The 15,555-nt window shown below is 40.8% G+C and overlaps 1 protein-coding gene and 1 long non-coding RNA gene across 4 annotated transcripts; both read right to left on the bottom strand.

Moving 5' to 3' along the window:
• Nucleotides 1-3,711: 3,711 nt before the first annotated feature.
• LOC134865159 (uncharacterized) lies at nucleotides 3,712-5,081 on the bottom strand. The gene is made up of 4 exons (XR_010165906.1): nucleotides 4,900-5,081; nucleotides 4,758-4,828; nucleotides 4,585-4,634; nucleotides 3,712-4,140 (listed from the first exon to the last, which is right to left on the bottom strand). It is a non-coding gene; the product is annotated as an uncharacterized LOC134865159 (long non-coding RNA).
• Nucleotides 5,082-6,235: 1,154 nt separating this feature from the next.
• On the bottom strand, nucleotides 6,236-13,876 carry melk (maternal embryonic leucine zipper kinase). 3 transcript variants are annotated; one of them, XM_063882775.1, is made up of 18 exons: nucleotides 13,715-13,876; nucleotides 13,310-13,465; nucleotides 13,131-13,216; nucleotides 12,695-12,811; nucleotides 12,423-12,566; nucleotides 12,227-12,295; nucleotides 11,962-12,054; nucleotides 11,256-11,354; nucleotides 10,949-11,017; nucleotides 10,588-10,686; nucleotides 10,165-10,251; nucleotides 9,855-9,986; nucleotides 9,554-9,715; nucleotides 9,107-9,401; nucleotides 7,657-7,753; nucleotides 7,275-7,428; nucleotides 7,086-7,189; nucleotides 6,236-6,997 (listed from the first exon to the last, which is right to left on the bottom strand). In XM_063882775.1, exons 2-18 carry the CDS (start codon nucleotides 13,386-13,388, stop codon nucleotides 6,820-6,822), a joined length of 2,064 nt encoding a protein of 687 aa, XP_063738845.1. In that variant the 5' UTR covers nucleotides 13,389-13,465; nucleotides 13,715-13,876; the 3' UTR covers nucleotides 6,236-6,819. The 3 variants fall into 3 exon arrangements, with proteins under 3 accessions (XP_063738845.1, XP_063738844.1, XP_063738846.1); XM_063882774.1 differs by having other exon boundaries at nucleotides 13,310-13,445; XM_063882776.1 differs by lacking the exon at nucleotides 13,715-13,876 and adding an exon at nucleotides 13,586-13,707 and having other exon boundaries at nucleotides 13,310-13,445.
• Nucleotides 13,877-15,555: the final 1,679 nt, after the last annotated feature.

Below are 15,555 nucleotides of genomic sequence, written 5' to 3'. Positions count from 1 at the left end.
TGACACAACATACAGAGGAAAAGGATGGAGCAGAGTGTGCTTATACACGTGTTGCATATTCATGACTGCTGCTGTGTTTGCATCCCGCATCTCTCTGCCTTCTTTGCTCTGTTTTTGCTTCATACTGTTAACTGTGAGTGCATTTGTCCTGCATTCATACCATGCTATATGTTTTGCTGCAGCATCGATGAAGATGTGCAACAAGCGAATGATATGCGCTATTAATAATTTAGTATTCATTCATAATGGTTTCCTCAGTTTTATAGTGTCTAATTAAATCAATTTTTTCATGATTCTTATTAAGTTATCACCATGTTTATTGCGATGTTGACGATATTCACTTAAAAGAAGGCCAATTTCCCTGACATTTTGTTATTCAATACCCATTGACTTTTCAAACTGTGATCAGGGGTTGCAAACTGAATTTGTTGTCAAATGGCCGATTCAAACCCACTTTCACATGTAATTGAGTGCCACCTGTTTTCATCGTGATTTTTAAATCGTTTGATTGGACATCCGCGCTAATCTTTACAGGGTTGGAAAAAAGCATGCCTATCCTCCTCTGCTGTTCCCTACTGTTGGCTCATCAAATGAGAACAAACTATCTGACACACTTACAGTGAAAAAATGTGGTCTGACCTTATCACAGAAGACATTTGGACCTCACAGAATGAGCCGTTACATGGCTCTCATTGCCCTTTACAGAAGTGTCTATGTACACGTGTACACGTGTACACGTACACACACACACACACGTACACACACACACACACACACACACACACACACACACACACACACACACACCACACACCCACACACACACACACACTAGTAAAGATGAGCGAGGCTTGTACAGAGTGCTTATGGGCAGTGTTTCACTCATCAAGGCCCCCCAGACACCAGAAATGAAGAGACACGTGGTTCCATGTAAAGTTTTTTCCCCCTCTCGGCCGTCACTCACAATCACTCCCTCACACCAATACTACATGTTGCAAATGTCAGTTGTGAGTACAGTGTGTGTGTGTGTGTGTGTGTGTGTGTGTGTGTGTGTGTGTGTGTGTGTGTGTGTGTGTGTGTGTGTGTGTGTGTGTGTGTGTGTGTGGTCATGTCTGTCTATGTGTTGATGTCAGACCATTGACAGGCATGGAAGCAGCTTGTTGAACTAATAGCCTAACTAATGTGTCTACATTCCTTCCCTCCCTCTCCTTACCTCCCTCTACCCCTCTCCCCTCTGAAGAACTGACATCTATAAACCGAGCAGAGGAAAGGATGGAGGGAGAAAGGAGAGGAAAAAGGGAAAAAGAGGAGAGGAGTGGGTTGACAAGCGGCAGACCCTTTCGCCCTCCCGTCTGACCGTCTATCTCCCCCTGGATCCCTAAGGGTTTGTCTCTGAGGGTAGTGCTATGATGAATAGGCCTGTCCAAACTAACCTAGCGGAGACCAATTAAAGACAGAGAGAGAGAAGAGAAAAGATAGAAAGAGAAAAACAATGAGAGAAACTAAAGCAAAAGGAGAGCAGAAGACACCAAAGAGGAGATGGAGAGGAAGGGCAGATAGGTTAAAAACAGAGGTAGGAGGATTGGGGTAAAGTGTAAAGTTTAACACACAGCATGTTGGGTGTGCTAGTGTCTACATGTAAGTGTGTGTGGGCAAGCTGTCAGGGCTGAGGGAGAAGCAGTGTGAGAAGGGCTGGCCTCTTAAGTCTTAACCTCGTCTGCTGCTGCAGGAGAAGCTTTGACAGCAAAGACGCACCAACAGGACTGACCCTCGCAAATCACTTCTTCCTCCTCCTCCTCCTCTCCTGAAAAACCTATAACTGCTGCACTCCTGTTTCCAAGTCTCCTTATTCTTCCGTCTTTCTGCTGAGAAAGCCCAGCTTAAACATATTTTTTTTAGTATATCAGTTATTGTACAGTTTGGTAGTAGGACCCCTAATTAATTATTGCTTTACTGTTGGTTTTTTTGGAATGCATTTCCTGATAATCACCTATATCAAGTGAGAGGGAAGCAGTAAACATCTTATTTTTCTCTTATTTATTTTACTGTTTGTTTGTGATTCAACTTAAAGATAACTGATGACACCTTTAACTAATAACCTTGATAAAAGACATAAGGAATTGTTTTCATTGAAGAAACATGGCACATAGAATGGGATCACATTAATGGGAACCACAGTTACACATGTTTCAACAGTTCAAAACAACTAGTGATCAGCTTGGTTTTAACTACTATTGTACATCAATTGAAAATCCATACATACTGTAGTAAAACAAAGTCTGTGACTATCCTTGTCTGACTTAAATATTGCATTCACTTTTTTTTAGGTTCAAATGAGAAATGTTGCCAGAAAACCAGATCATGGATGCCTCACGTATCATTCACTAAACATAAACCAACATTAAATGGCTTTAGTTATATATTCAGCAAATCATTTTAAACCTCACACAAATCTTAAATAATCTCTGACATCCATCCTATATGATGTGAACATTGCTTTATAGAACACTTTGGCTCCACACGTGTGTCCAGTTTGGCCTGGGATGACATCCCATTAACACTTCCTTGCCTGTGTCTACCAAGCTAATTTTCCTCCTTGAAAAAAACATTCAATAAATGGCCTCCTCATTCTCCTCATTTCAAATAGGAAAACTCTCCTTGCCCTCAATCGTTTTTCCTCGACAATCACTGTTGTCCTCTCCCCATCGCTGAGACAATTACAAACGTCCCGCTTCCCATTTATCACTAACAATTAAACAGCATGGACGGATGCTACTTCATAAGCAGAGAGAAGAGGCTGAAGAGAGCGGGAGGAGACGAATGAGTGGAATGAAGTAGAGTCAACACTGAGAAAAAGAGAGGAAGGCTGACAGCACAATTAAGGTTTTTAATTCTCTGCTTGAGTGGGCCGGTCCAGTCTTTATGCTAATTAGGATGCCACAGCCATGTAATAAATCTCTATGATCCAGCCTCATTTCCCTTCTGTCTCTCTGTCTGTCTCTTTCACACACGCTCACACACATTTGCAACAGCACAGAAAGTTCACCCATTACTTTATATGGCTACACACTTGGGCTAGAGTGTTTATAGTTTTGATAGATAGTTGAACTTCTTTATTTTTGTGCAATTGTAATGCTTCCCTAAGATCTGAGAGCCACAGCGTGTAAGCACACAATGTTTACTGGTTGGCCAGGCATTCGCCCCCTTGGCTTAACGCCTATACCACATGCAGTTTCTCTCCCTGTTAACTCCCTTTATTAGTGTTTTTCAGGAGTATAGTTTGCATGCAGTGCATTGTATAATACACACGTCTGAAAAGCGCAATGAATGCAGAAAATATTCTCTTATTCCTCTGCTTTTTTTGCTCTTATCCTCTCATCTCCATTTGACAGACAAGTCTAATGATAACATCTGCAGATGGGAAGAAAAACAGCACAACAATCCGCAGATAATTGGAGGCCACAGTAAAAGATGAGAAAAGAGAAAATGAGGGAGATAGATAAGTGGACAACAGTAGACTGTTTGTTAAAGTAGCAACTAGCAGATATTTTCACCCTCATTTAGGTCACAAGGACGCACACTAATCAGTTCTTTTTTTATGCTGCTTTCTAAAAAGTGTCCCAAAGCCAATTTAAACGCATGTTCTGTGTAAAAATTAATTGTAGTTGTAAGTTCATTAAGTAAATGAAAGTCAAACCAATTAAGGTGGGATTTTTAATTAAAGAAATACACAATTAGGTAATGTTACAGCAGCCATGTTGTACATCTTTACAACCATACACCCGCAGTTTAGCTTGCTGTGATGCCTCTCCAGTGTCTTTGCTGGTACAACACTTTCTCATTTGTGGTGTCACTGTCAGCTACTTTGTGTTGTGTGAGGATTAACATGGCCAACACCCCAATCACAAGCACCAGGTGAAGCAGGTATAGAGCAACATGCAGACACGTCAGCAGCAGAGAGAGACAGACGGTGGCCACGCACCAAGGCCCAGCCAGGAGCAGCAACACAGAGTGATAGAGGGAGCTGAGGACAAGCGCCGGGATGGACAGGGCGAGTCTGAACAGCGTGGAGGAGAACCAGGAGTACAGGGACAGAGGGGACAAGAGGAGAGCCACTGCTGCCTCACTTGTCGATACAGCCTAAAAAAACAAAGGCAGAGTGGACATGTGACATGCTGATAGAAAGGAAGTGGTTCAAAACTAAAATGTATTTTGAGTGTTGTTATGGCTACCTGAAGAATTTGAGTCCAGCTAGAGATAAATTGTGTTTACCAGCTATTAACTTAATTTGATTTTCTAGAAGCATTTTTATTTTTATGGGTAGACAGGAAACAGCAGAAACAGCTAACAGGGCGCTCAAGACTGTTTAATTTAAAGGTTTTTGAGACCTGGAGAGGTTAAAATATTTAGTATTTCACAAGAGAAAGGAACATTAGAGAAAAGTTATTCCTTTTTCTTCTTCTTTTTTGTCTACACTTCAAGTGTATATTGGGATCCCAAGGGGGTTCCTGATCCTAAGGATCCACTAAGATAAAGGACACATAACCACTCTGTTCTTCTTTTTTTTTCTTCTCACTAACGTACCTCACAAGGATTTCCATGCGAGTCATTAGACATCTTAGCCATGTAAAGCCCTGAAAGACGAACAATGCAGTCAGAGGAACAAAGACAAATGGATGTGTAATGCAGCAGATTCACAAAAAACGCCAAACTAAATTATTGGACCGTATCAGTGTAACAGCTCTTCATAAACTCACATAGGAAAAGAAGAAGGAGAATCGCTGTCAGCAGGAGCCTCATTTCTGCTAGCAGCTTCCCACTCACAAGCCTGAAAAGAACAAACAAAACAAATGAGCACCAATCTGTATTTACCTGGCACCGCTTCCAAACTAGACGTACTGTGTGTCAGCTCACTCTGCTCCTGAAACATTAAAGGTCCCACCTGCCTTTATGTTCTCCAAAGTTTTCTCAATTTTAATGAATTAACCCTCCTCAGTCCGGAATCAGCCATGCCCTTTTGCTGTAGTTTTCAAGCAAGCATGGACACAACTTCCCAACGTGAGAACAGGGATTGCGGTGCCCCCTGTTTGAATGGAGGGACATGACAAGAATCATTTAATGTGCCTCTTTATACTGTATATTTGCAAACTGAAAATAAGAATAAGTTATTTAGCAACCTACCCTGTTACTCCTGTGTGTATTGAGAGGTTAAAGTAAATTAAACATTATAGATCACCACATTTATGATTAAGAACCAAACAATGTTTAACGGAATTAGTCTAGAAGAAAGAATGCAAAAAGGTAAGACCAATCTGGCTCATGTAGTGACTGGAGACTGAAAAGAAGGGAGACATTCTTTTATTTGTGAGAAAGGTGACAGCTGGCTTTTACTCCAGCTGTTGTCCACACCAAACACACACAAAGCCTTCAACCTTAGCCCAGCATGAGTCATTACAGCTACTGGAATATTATGGAGGATATGTTCTAATTTTTTTTCACACCAACTCCAACCTTCACCTGTCTATAAATTATCCTCCCACTCCCCACCCTCCGACTCCATTAAGGTTAAACCCCCCTTATCATCACCTCAACCCATCGTTACCCTTCCCCTCCCTGCTGGGACGCCAAGGTAAAGCTGCCACAAATAAATGCCAATCCACGCGGCACTGTTAAGAGTAAGTGGCATCTTGTCTGGGAACAGGGAAGGGAAGAAGCTTTTTTTTGTTTAACTCGGTTCAGATGTTGCTGGCAATGATCATCATTATTTAGTCATAACCATCACACTACGACAGCCATTTCTGCCATAACAATGATCATCCACTGTTTGAGTATCAGGGATACATCTCTCACTGTTTCCCATTAACAAAAGAACACAGATCATGTGACCTTCTGTATGTAAAGGACATAAAGGCATATGCAGGACTTTTGCATAAACATGCTGATTATTTAACATGTGAAGAGGATGTGAGCTTTCAAACCCTAAGCATCTAAAGTGTTGAAGCTTTTTTCACACCTTTCACTACTTATTTGACTAAATACGAACTGAGAAATGCTGTCACTAAGCTAAACTATCACTATCAATCTTTGTACCAAAGAAAAGTGTAGACCAGAGGAACAGAAGGATGATGACAAAGTGTAAAACACACCACTGCTCCATCAAACTGCTGAGTGAAGAAAAAAAAAATCTGACAAATAAATCTTGATCATCTGTCGTCATAAACACAGACATATTAGATTCACTAGAAACCATTTATTTTGCTCCTCTTGAGTCAGTAAAAATCTTACACACAATGCGACAGACAGTAAGAACTGGATAAGCAATAATGAGAAATGAAAGAAGACAGTTTATACAACAGAACCATGTGAAACGCCGTGATGGAAGAGTTGTAAACATGTACATTAATAACAGGAAATTACACCTACAGGGAAGACTAACGACATCAAGACATAAATATGGTAATAAGCAGCCAGAAGGCATACTGTAAATAACATTGTTTCATTTCATACATACACACATTCATCTCAAGAGGACCGACTGAGATCCTATTCAGCTTTACAATTAAAAAGTGAAACCGCCATACTGACATATAATGCTCATAAATGTAATGTAACATGGACTCTGGGGATTGCACGTTGGCCTAAGGACAATTTTAAATATTCACTATGAATAAGGAAGAACTAATCATTAATGTGTTAAGACACGAATCTGAGTCTGAAGCTCTGCTACAATTCCTTATCAGACATCATTTATTGTAGGGCACAAAAGGCCAGCATCCATTGATCTACACTGGGAGTAATATTGGCAGGAAAGTGCATTATTTAGATACTGAATGTGGAGAGGATGTCCTCCACCAGGTGCTTGTAGACCCAAGCGTCCCCGTTGAGTCTCTTGCGACGGACCCCGACGACTTCCGGCCTCTGCAGCAGGCACACCTCCAGCTCAAACGCCATGGTAACCTTACCAAAATCGCCCCAGGTTTGACACTTTAGGGTGTACCTAAAGTAAGGAAGGTGACAGAAGCATTAGTATTAGTTCAAAGAATGGGCTATCTGATCAGAGTGCAGTGCAGGGCGTGTCTTCTCACCCTTTCTGTGTGAAATCAACATTTTTCTCCGGCAGGATGGAAAGGATCTGGTTCAGGATTTGGTCTGGGTCGGTGTGACTGGTCAGAGTAATGTTGTACTGCGCCTATGGCAAAATACAGACAGAAAATGAATGATGTACAATATTTTTTAACACAATAGGTAAGAAGGTGTGAGTTCTGCATGCATACCTTGATCTTGCGTGGGCCGTCACGCAGGGCTCGTCTCTTGCTGGGAGTGAGCATGGTGATCATCTTATCCAGACCTCTCTCCAGGGATCCGAACACCTTTCCTCCTCTCTTCTTCCCGCTGTCTGATGTCACAGCCATGTCCAATGACCGAGACCTAGAGAGAAAAAAAAAGGAACCGGTAATTTTATCAAACTTCTCTTAACGACTGCAGGAGGTAAGATGAAGATGTATTATCATAAACATCAACTTTTAACCACGGTTGGGTCTCCATAGACCATGACCCACCCTGTAGTCCCCGTCAATCTTAGATGTGAACAATATTTCTCGCTCCCATCCCATTATTGTCTGCATTTATCCTTTTACATCAGATCCCCCCACTCACCTTCGCTCAGGACTGAAGGCTGTTATTTCAGTGTTTGCAAGCTCCTTGAACTCTGCTGCTCTCTTCTTATTGCGCTCTTTAGAGGCACTGCCTTCACCTTCAACACAAACAGACATTTTGTTATAAAAAAGTGAGAAAGAAAAAATAGAGAAAGAGCTTAAAGCTGCAACAATGAGTCCAACTGTTGGTCAGATAAAATAATTATTCATGCAAATAAAAAAGCATGGTACAAAACTGAATATCTTACAGTTTTGGATTGACACAACAAGACATTTAAAGAGACCACTGTTGACTTGGAGGATCTGGGATAACAATTATATTGACATTTTACCAAAAGATGAATTAATTAACTCAGAAAATAATTGTCATATTAATACATAATTATCAGTTAGAGCCCTTCTGTACAGAAATCAGACTTATATAATGTTTGGAACCTCAAAGTGTCTTGAGAGGAACCAAAAGGGGAAATCAGATGGGGACTATATGAGAAACTGACCGATACAGCCTTTTGCTCTTATGCATGAAACTGGCTGGCTTTGTCATCGGAGTTGTGAACACAAAGGCTTTGGTATACACAGAGAGGGAGCCTAACACAGACACACGATCACACACTCACAAAGGGGGAGAGCTAGGCTTTAGTGGCAAGAGAACACATGTCACTACAGCCCACGTGGGACTGTGAGCAGAGGAAAGAGACAGCTACACCTGTCACAGCACACGCCTAGGGACAGACACACAGACCACAGCGTGTGTGTGTGTGTGTTTTAACAAAGCATGTCTGCACTGTAGAGAACATAAGGCTCAAAAGAGAGCAGGGCCAAGCCAGATTCCAAGAATTTAACACCAAATAGTCGACTGCTTAGCCAACCTGTGGACGAGTTGATAGAGGAAACTAATGAGGTCGGACCTCATGGCAGAGAATTCACTTTGACAAATAATTAAGACTTTAATGATTCTCCATTCATAAGTGACCTTCACTCATAGATAAAGAAAAAACAATTAGCTTCCTGATAATAACAACCTCACCTTTGAGTTGACAGTGATAAGTGTGTATGTAAATGAGAGTGTTTGAGTGTGTCCATTCTCCGTGGTTTCAGTAATGACAGCTAAATCATAGAAACACGAGAGGCTTTGGGATAGAAAATAACAGACCCAATAAATGAGTTTATTACTAAAAGACAATTTACTTGCAAATATGTGGCATGTGGACGTGACACTTATGATTATGAGAGTTGCGTGAGGACTGAGCGGGACAGATAAATGAGAGAGAGCAACATGGAGAGACGGGCAGTTGGCTAATGCAAATAATCTAATAGAGATTATACTTCAAGCCCATGTTTGGAACGTAAAAAACAATTACAGTATACAAATAAACTGCATGATGAACTGAAACTGTGTGCCATCTGTTCTGTATTCCTGTCATGGGTTGAGTGGTTGAAACTGCTCTTACCTTTAGGTGTGTCTGCAATGGCTTTGGTAACATTGGTTACGTTAGGATTTTTATTGGGTGTGGTCAACACATTTTTGTTGGGCCGTGGATTCTTCTTACTGGACACGGGAGTTCGAGGAGGAGGCAGCACAAATAATTCAACGTCTTTCTGCTGCACAGACATATTCTCCTTGTTCTCACTGGTTCGTTCTTGGTCTCTGTCCCTTCTCTCCTGGCGGTGCTGTGCCGCTGTTCGCCCCCTCTCTGGAGTTGGACTGTATGCGTATCTTTTCTCCACTGATGGGGAAGCCAGTCTCTTTAGGAATACAAAGAAGAGAAAAACTTGGTATAAGTAGATTTTCTCTGAAAAAGGTACAGTCATAACATTTCACCAATATTTCTAAGCTAAAATTAATCTGTAAGGACATTGGAGACAGCATTCACACACATGTTCATAATTGTACATACCGTGTTGTTGTTTGCAGCTCCATCTGGCTGACCTCTGACTCCCTTGGGTGTATAATGTTTGGCTGAAACCCATGGGCAATCATCAATGAAGTCCGAGCGAAGGTCCAGGGAACCCATAATCACGGCATCTTCATCCTCACTCAAGTGAAGAGTTTCCCTTGTCTGACAGCAAGAGAGAAGAAATAACAAATACCAAAATGATCCACAGCATCTGGGTACAGGGAAACAGTAAGCATGTAGTAGGTAGAGTAACAAAGCCATCAGTAGCCCAGGAAAAGAGAAAGCATGTTGGGAGTCTGACCTGTAGTCCCTGGTGCAGAGGAGAGCAGAAGTCCTCACACACTGTGGGTTCAGGGCGCATACGGACAGGTTTGCCCCTCTGCTTCTTTGACAGCAGCAGCAGGTAGGTGGCTGTGGTCTGGTCATACCGCCACTGTAAGAGGACATTTGTTATATGCTGAATGTCAAATAGAGAGTATGTAAATTACGTTTGCGCAAAATAAAAGGGGTCACTAGTATGATTAACATATGCAGTTGTTGTGATGTCACCGTCCATAACGTACCAAAATCACAAGTTGAACTGACCAGCATAATTTACATTTAACACACACCTCGTTAACCAGCGCTGTGGTGCTCCCCCTCGACCGTTTCATGTGGACAGCCATCTCAGTGATACAGTCCTCATCGATGTAGCGGAGCTACAAAAAGACCAAGCATGTTTACACAAAATGCAGGACAGATCCAGTTGTTTGTATATTTGAGCACTGAACAACAATATCTCAAACAATTATGTTCATATTAAGTTGTTTCAGGGAAATGGCTCGTGGGGGTCACTGCAGCAAATTGATGAAAAAAAACTAAGATAACTGATCAAATGTTCTGTTGGAAATCAAAAGAAAGATGCTTAAGTAAAACAGATAGCATACTGCCCCACTGTTAAAAGCTACTATTGTGTTTGTAGTTTTGATTTATATATTTTTGTTTGTATTTAAACTGTATGTTATGGATGAATCTGTGTGAGTGTATGTGTGTACCGGCTTCCTGCTAAGCCACTCCACAGGGCTGTTGTACTCTTTCATCACCCAGGGATGGTCCAGCAGCTGCCGAAGAGTAATACGCCGCTTGGGGTCCACCTACAGGACAAACACAAAAACTACAACTCAATAATCAAGAGACACATCCAACAACCATAGCATGTCTAAAATGTTGTACAATTACATACAATTATATGCACTAACAATGTTAAATAAAAAATATGCACTGCTGCTATTATTGTGTGAAGATAGGTGTTGATGAGTTCCAGAAGTGTTCAATGATAACCAAACTAGTAACTTATGGAGTGACCTTTCTACAAAATAGCTAAAAAAGTGAGCGAGTACGAGCATTGTTATGTACCTGCATCATCTGGTTGAGGATGAGGACACTACCTGGAGACAACCACCGGGGGTTATCATATTTACCTCTCTGAAAGACAAAAGATGATCAAAAACTATTGTGAAACATGACAATATTAGGATTTGATTGAGCTTAAAACAATTAAAAGGACATTTTACACAAGATGTTGAAGAGTGGTTCTGGAAAATCAGTAACCAATATTGTTCACAGGTTAAATAATAAAACAAACTAATAAATGAAATAAAACCATTAAAAAAGTTCAATATCAAACATCTTAGAACAGCTAGAAGAGTGTCAGTTCTCTTACTGAAATCTTCCTGTAGAGGACCATGCAGTTGTCGTCATCAAAGGGTAGATATCCACAGAGCAGAGCGAACAGCAGCACTCCCATACTCCACACATCAGCCTGCACATTACACATCACACGGCAGTATTTCAGCTTTACAGTTAGGATTTCACCGCTCAGTTACACTGAGTCATGCACCAGCGAATACACTGAGCACACCATGAAAAAGCAGAAATCTGGAACAGGCAGGTAAAAAGGACTTTTGTTGGGAAAACAAATGTGTGTGGGTTTAAGAACAGCATTTCTTCAAGAAAGTTGGTAAATACTGGTTTAGAAATGTTACATGGAATAAAATTCAAGGACACCTTTACAATTACTGAAAGTGAAAGAAAAAATCTATTTCGAAGAGTATGGGATCATTTTTTCTTGATACAGTTTTCAAAGATAGAGATGGGACTGTTTGCCCACTGATATAGCAGTTCTGCCTTTTTTTCACTCAGTATGTGAGAAAATGTGCCTCTATTCAAATCTAGAAACCCTGATGGAAAACCTTAATCCACAAACAAAATGAGTGTTGTTGTTTCCTCAATCCTGATCTGTCTAACATGAGGACACAAGAGGCATTCGGTAAATAATAAATACAACTTTTCAAAGATCTGCAGTTACTCTGTAATATCAAACTCTGGTGTTTCTTATACAGTAGTTGCAAAAGGCATGTGTCTCTCACCTCTGAACCAATATATGCTTTTCCCTGGATGATTTCAGGAGCAGCGTACGCAGGGCTGCCACAACACGTCATCAGCTCATTACCCAAACCTCCCTAGCAGAGACATGACCACATGTACACATCATGTTAAAAGCATTAAACACTATGTAAACACTTCAGCTGCAACACTGTCCAAAAGGATGTTTTGTTGATCCCACCTTTATCATTAATTGAACACACCCAATACGACAAACACAATAACACAGAGAATGTGTTGAGAACGTACCTTAGGTTTGGCACATAATCCAAAGTCTATGAGCTTCAAGTTGTGGTCTTCATCAATCAATAAGTTTTCCTACAGTTCAGGAAGACAAGTGTAGCAGCAAATATTAAGATTAGGATTCTGTCAGCGACAAAGAGACACATTTTATTTTGGTCACAATCTCTCAGTCACTCTACATGGAATCAGGGGTTGTGTTCACCGGTTTGAGGTCCCTGTGTGCGTATCCCTGGCTGTGGACGTAGGCCATCGCAGACACAATCTGTCTGAAGAAAACCCGGGTCTCCTCCTCTGACAGACGGTCTTTTGCTATGATGTAGTCAAACAACTCCCCACCTGGACAGTACTGAGAGGGACATAATTGCAAAATAAAACATAAATAGTGTCTAATTTACACTCACTTCCCCCAAACACTGTCTCAGTCTATCATAAATCCTTTATAAGTCCCACAGCAGAGAATGAGAGTGTCCCTACCTCCATTACTATGAAGATTTGGGTGGAGGTCTCGATGACATGGTAGAAACGGCAAACATGCTGATGGCTCAGGTTCCTCATGGCCTCGATTTCCACCTTCACACGTGGCAGGTCATCCTGGGTTGACAAAGAATGTTGTTTCTTGTTAGTATTGATGTTCTTCAGAACACAGAAGGATCAGCATCCAAACATTTGTGTCTGATGTAATGCATAACAGTGGAACAACAATCTGTGTATTGATCAGACATGTAGTTTTTGTAGTAGTTTTTTTTTTTTGGCATAAATGTGCACTTTAGTCATGTATATGTGAGAAAATATACAATAGTGATGCTAATGTTGTTGTAGGCTACACTTTGCTTGAACCCACAAATAATGGTCATGGTAGTTTTTATTTGAATTTATTGTGATTAATGCACACATTTACTGATTAACTTACCCCTAGATCCTTCTTGTTCATGATTTTAATGGCAACCTTCTCTCCTGTCAGGATGTGTCGACCCAGCTTTACTTTAGCAAAGCCTCCTGACAATCACACAGGGTTCAAAGACGCACATCAGAGAGGAAACGACACTTACAGAGCTGTTTCGAAAAGACACATATCACCATTGCCATTACCTGATCCGATGGTTTCATAAACCTCATAATATTTGTGAAGCTCTTCGGCTCCGTGGTGCTCCATCCTTTCCACAGGCATCCTCCTGCTCTTATCCACGGTCTATCCTCCTGTTTCAGCCGCCCGATTGTGACCTCACTGCGGCGAGAGAAACCCCGCTTAACGTACAGCACACTGTTAGCACCAAACTCACAAAATCACTCAATTACACCAAACTTTCCTTCATAAATTAGAGGGTATTAATAAGTAGCTTTTAAAAACGAACATTTTCTACCAACCTTGTGTCAAATGTCGTAAAACAGAACTAACGTAAGCTAACAAACGTATAAAAGCTAATGCATGTAACGTAACCGTAATTAAAACCTACTTCACTCCAAGCTGACTGAATGATGCTTCTGGAAAGTTACCTGATTCTTTATGAAGCCGAGAGGAAGGAGATGAAATCAGTTAGAAATCAGATGCCACATAGAAAAGCCCTCGAGTCAAAGATGTTTTGTTACAGAAGTTTGAATTTCGCACGTTGACGTTGACTTCACTTCCTGCTTCCGGTTTGAGTGACGTGTGCTCCCTTGCTGTGAATAACAGTACTGCATCTACGAACTCTTGAATCAAAGGTTTGTATTATTCATCAGTAAAAGTGTATTTATGTAGTTATGGCAATGAAACACTCCCAGGCTCCTTCAACAATCCAACATAAATATATTTAAGATATAAACAATAAAACATTGTGCAAGAAGAAACAGAATACACAAGAGAATGTTGCAAGTGACCTATATGCAAGTAATGCAGGAGAAGTAAATTAGATGTACTTTTTAAATAGAATAAGACATGCTTTAAATGTAAAATAAAATACTGTAAATGAATAAAATACAGTTTATTGTAATAATAAATACATATGTCGATTGCAAACAGATGCATGCTATTGAATCAACTTCATGTTGCTTTCCAGACTGTTGTTTTTACAATACATTGTTTTGTATTTAATTGTTTTTCAAGCCTCAATAAAAAAAGGGAGGGGGGGGAATATACGATAACAAATGAAGTGCAAAACCCAGATAAAGTAGGATTTAAAAAATGCTATACTTGACCATGATTTTGGACCAAGATGGCAAGATTGTGTTGGAAGAAGTATTTCAATTGTTCATTTCAATTAAGCATTAAAACCACATTGTTTTAAAATTGAAGACTGATGCTTTTATCCAACATATTTAAAAGACCACATTCCTAGGATCAGCTAAGATACTGCACAGAACCCCTCAGGCTCCCAGGCCTCTGTTTGAGGACCCAAGCCTGAAGGAAGGAAAAACAAAAGACTGCCAAGGACAGGGCGAGTGGTGACTCTTTTTTTGTTTTGGCATATGGCGTGATGACACTCAGGCAGGTATAGACAACTGTAAAGCATCCTGTTTGTTGCAATGTCTGAACTGTTGGGCATGTGGCTGCAGCAGCTGAACAGAAAGGTGTATTTATGTTGTCAGAAGGTGTGTGTGCCTTCACCTAAACAACTCCTCAAGCTTGTAATTAGTAAAAGGTGAGAGGTGAGGTCAGAGACCACTGCATGTTTTTAACAGAGGCCTGTATACTTGTCAGCCACCTGTAATGAGTGTATACAACCACTCTCACTGTTACAGTTTTCTTTTTTGACTACAATATCGGTCATGGTCAGTTGTCCTACATCAAATGCATCGGAAGGGACATCTTCCATCACCTGTTCTTATTTTAGGATAAGACTTAACTTAAGAAAAATGTCCTAGGTCTCCCAACAGCCCCCCCACATATGCATTTGCCTTTGAAATTTAAGAAAAAACATGTTCTCAAAGTAAAAATGTGAAAATATTTCATTCTGACACTCAGCCAACCCTGACAGACAGCTGCAAAGGAATTTCAGTGATTGATTGGTGGTCGTCCTTTGTTTCTCATGGTTGTTAGGGGACGAGTTGGTCGTTAGGGAAGGAACTGGTGGTTAGGGGGCGTCCAGGTGTCAGCGGGATGACAGAACCCATCATTTGGTTTCTGGGGCAGCTGGCCTGACCGGGACAGAGGGACATCAAACAACCCACAGCTGGAGGAAGAGTGAGAGGAGAGGAGAGGAGAGAAGAATATGAAATGACAAGGTCTAGTGGAGGAAGATGTGAAAAAAGGGAACTAGAAAAGTTTAGAAAATCCGATTTAAAGGTAATATAAGGGACAGAAATATTATGTATAATATAATGCATAAGTGTTGAGCTAAATTGCTGTGGACTCTATG

Source organism: Eleginops maclovinus, chromosome 5, assembly GCF_036324505.1.
Source record: "Eleginops maclovinus isolate JMC-PN-2008 ecotype Puerto Natales chromosome 5, JC_Emac_rtc_rv5, whole genome shotgun sequence".
NCBI lineage: Eukaryota > Metazoa > Chordata > Actinopteri > Perciformes > Eleginopidae > Eleginops > Eleginops maclovinus.
This window is presented reverse-complemented; position numbering and strand designations above follow the sequence as displayed.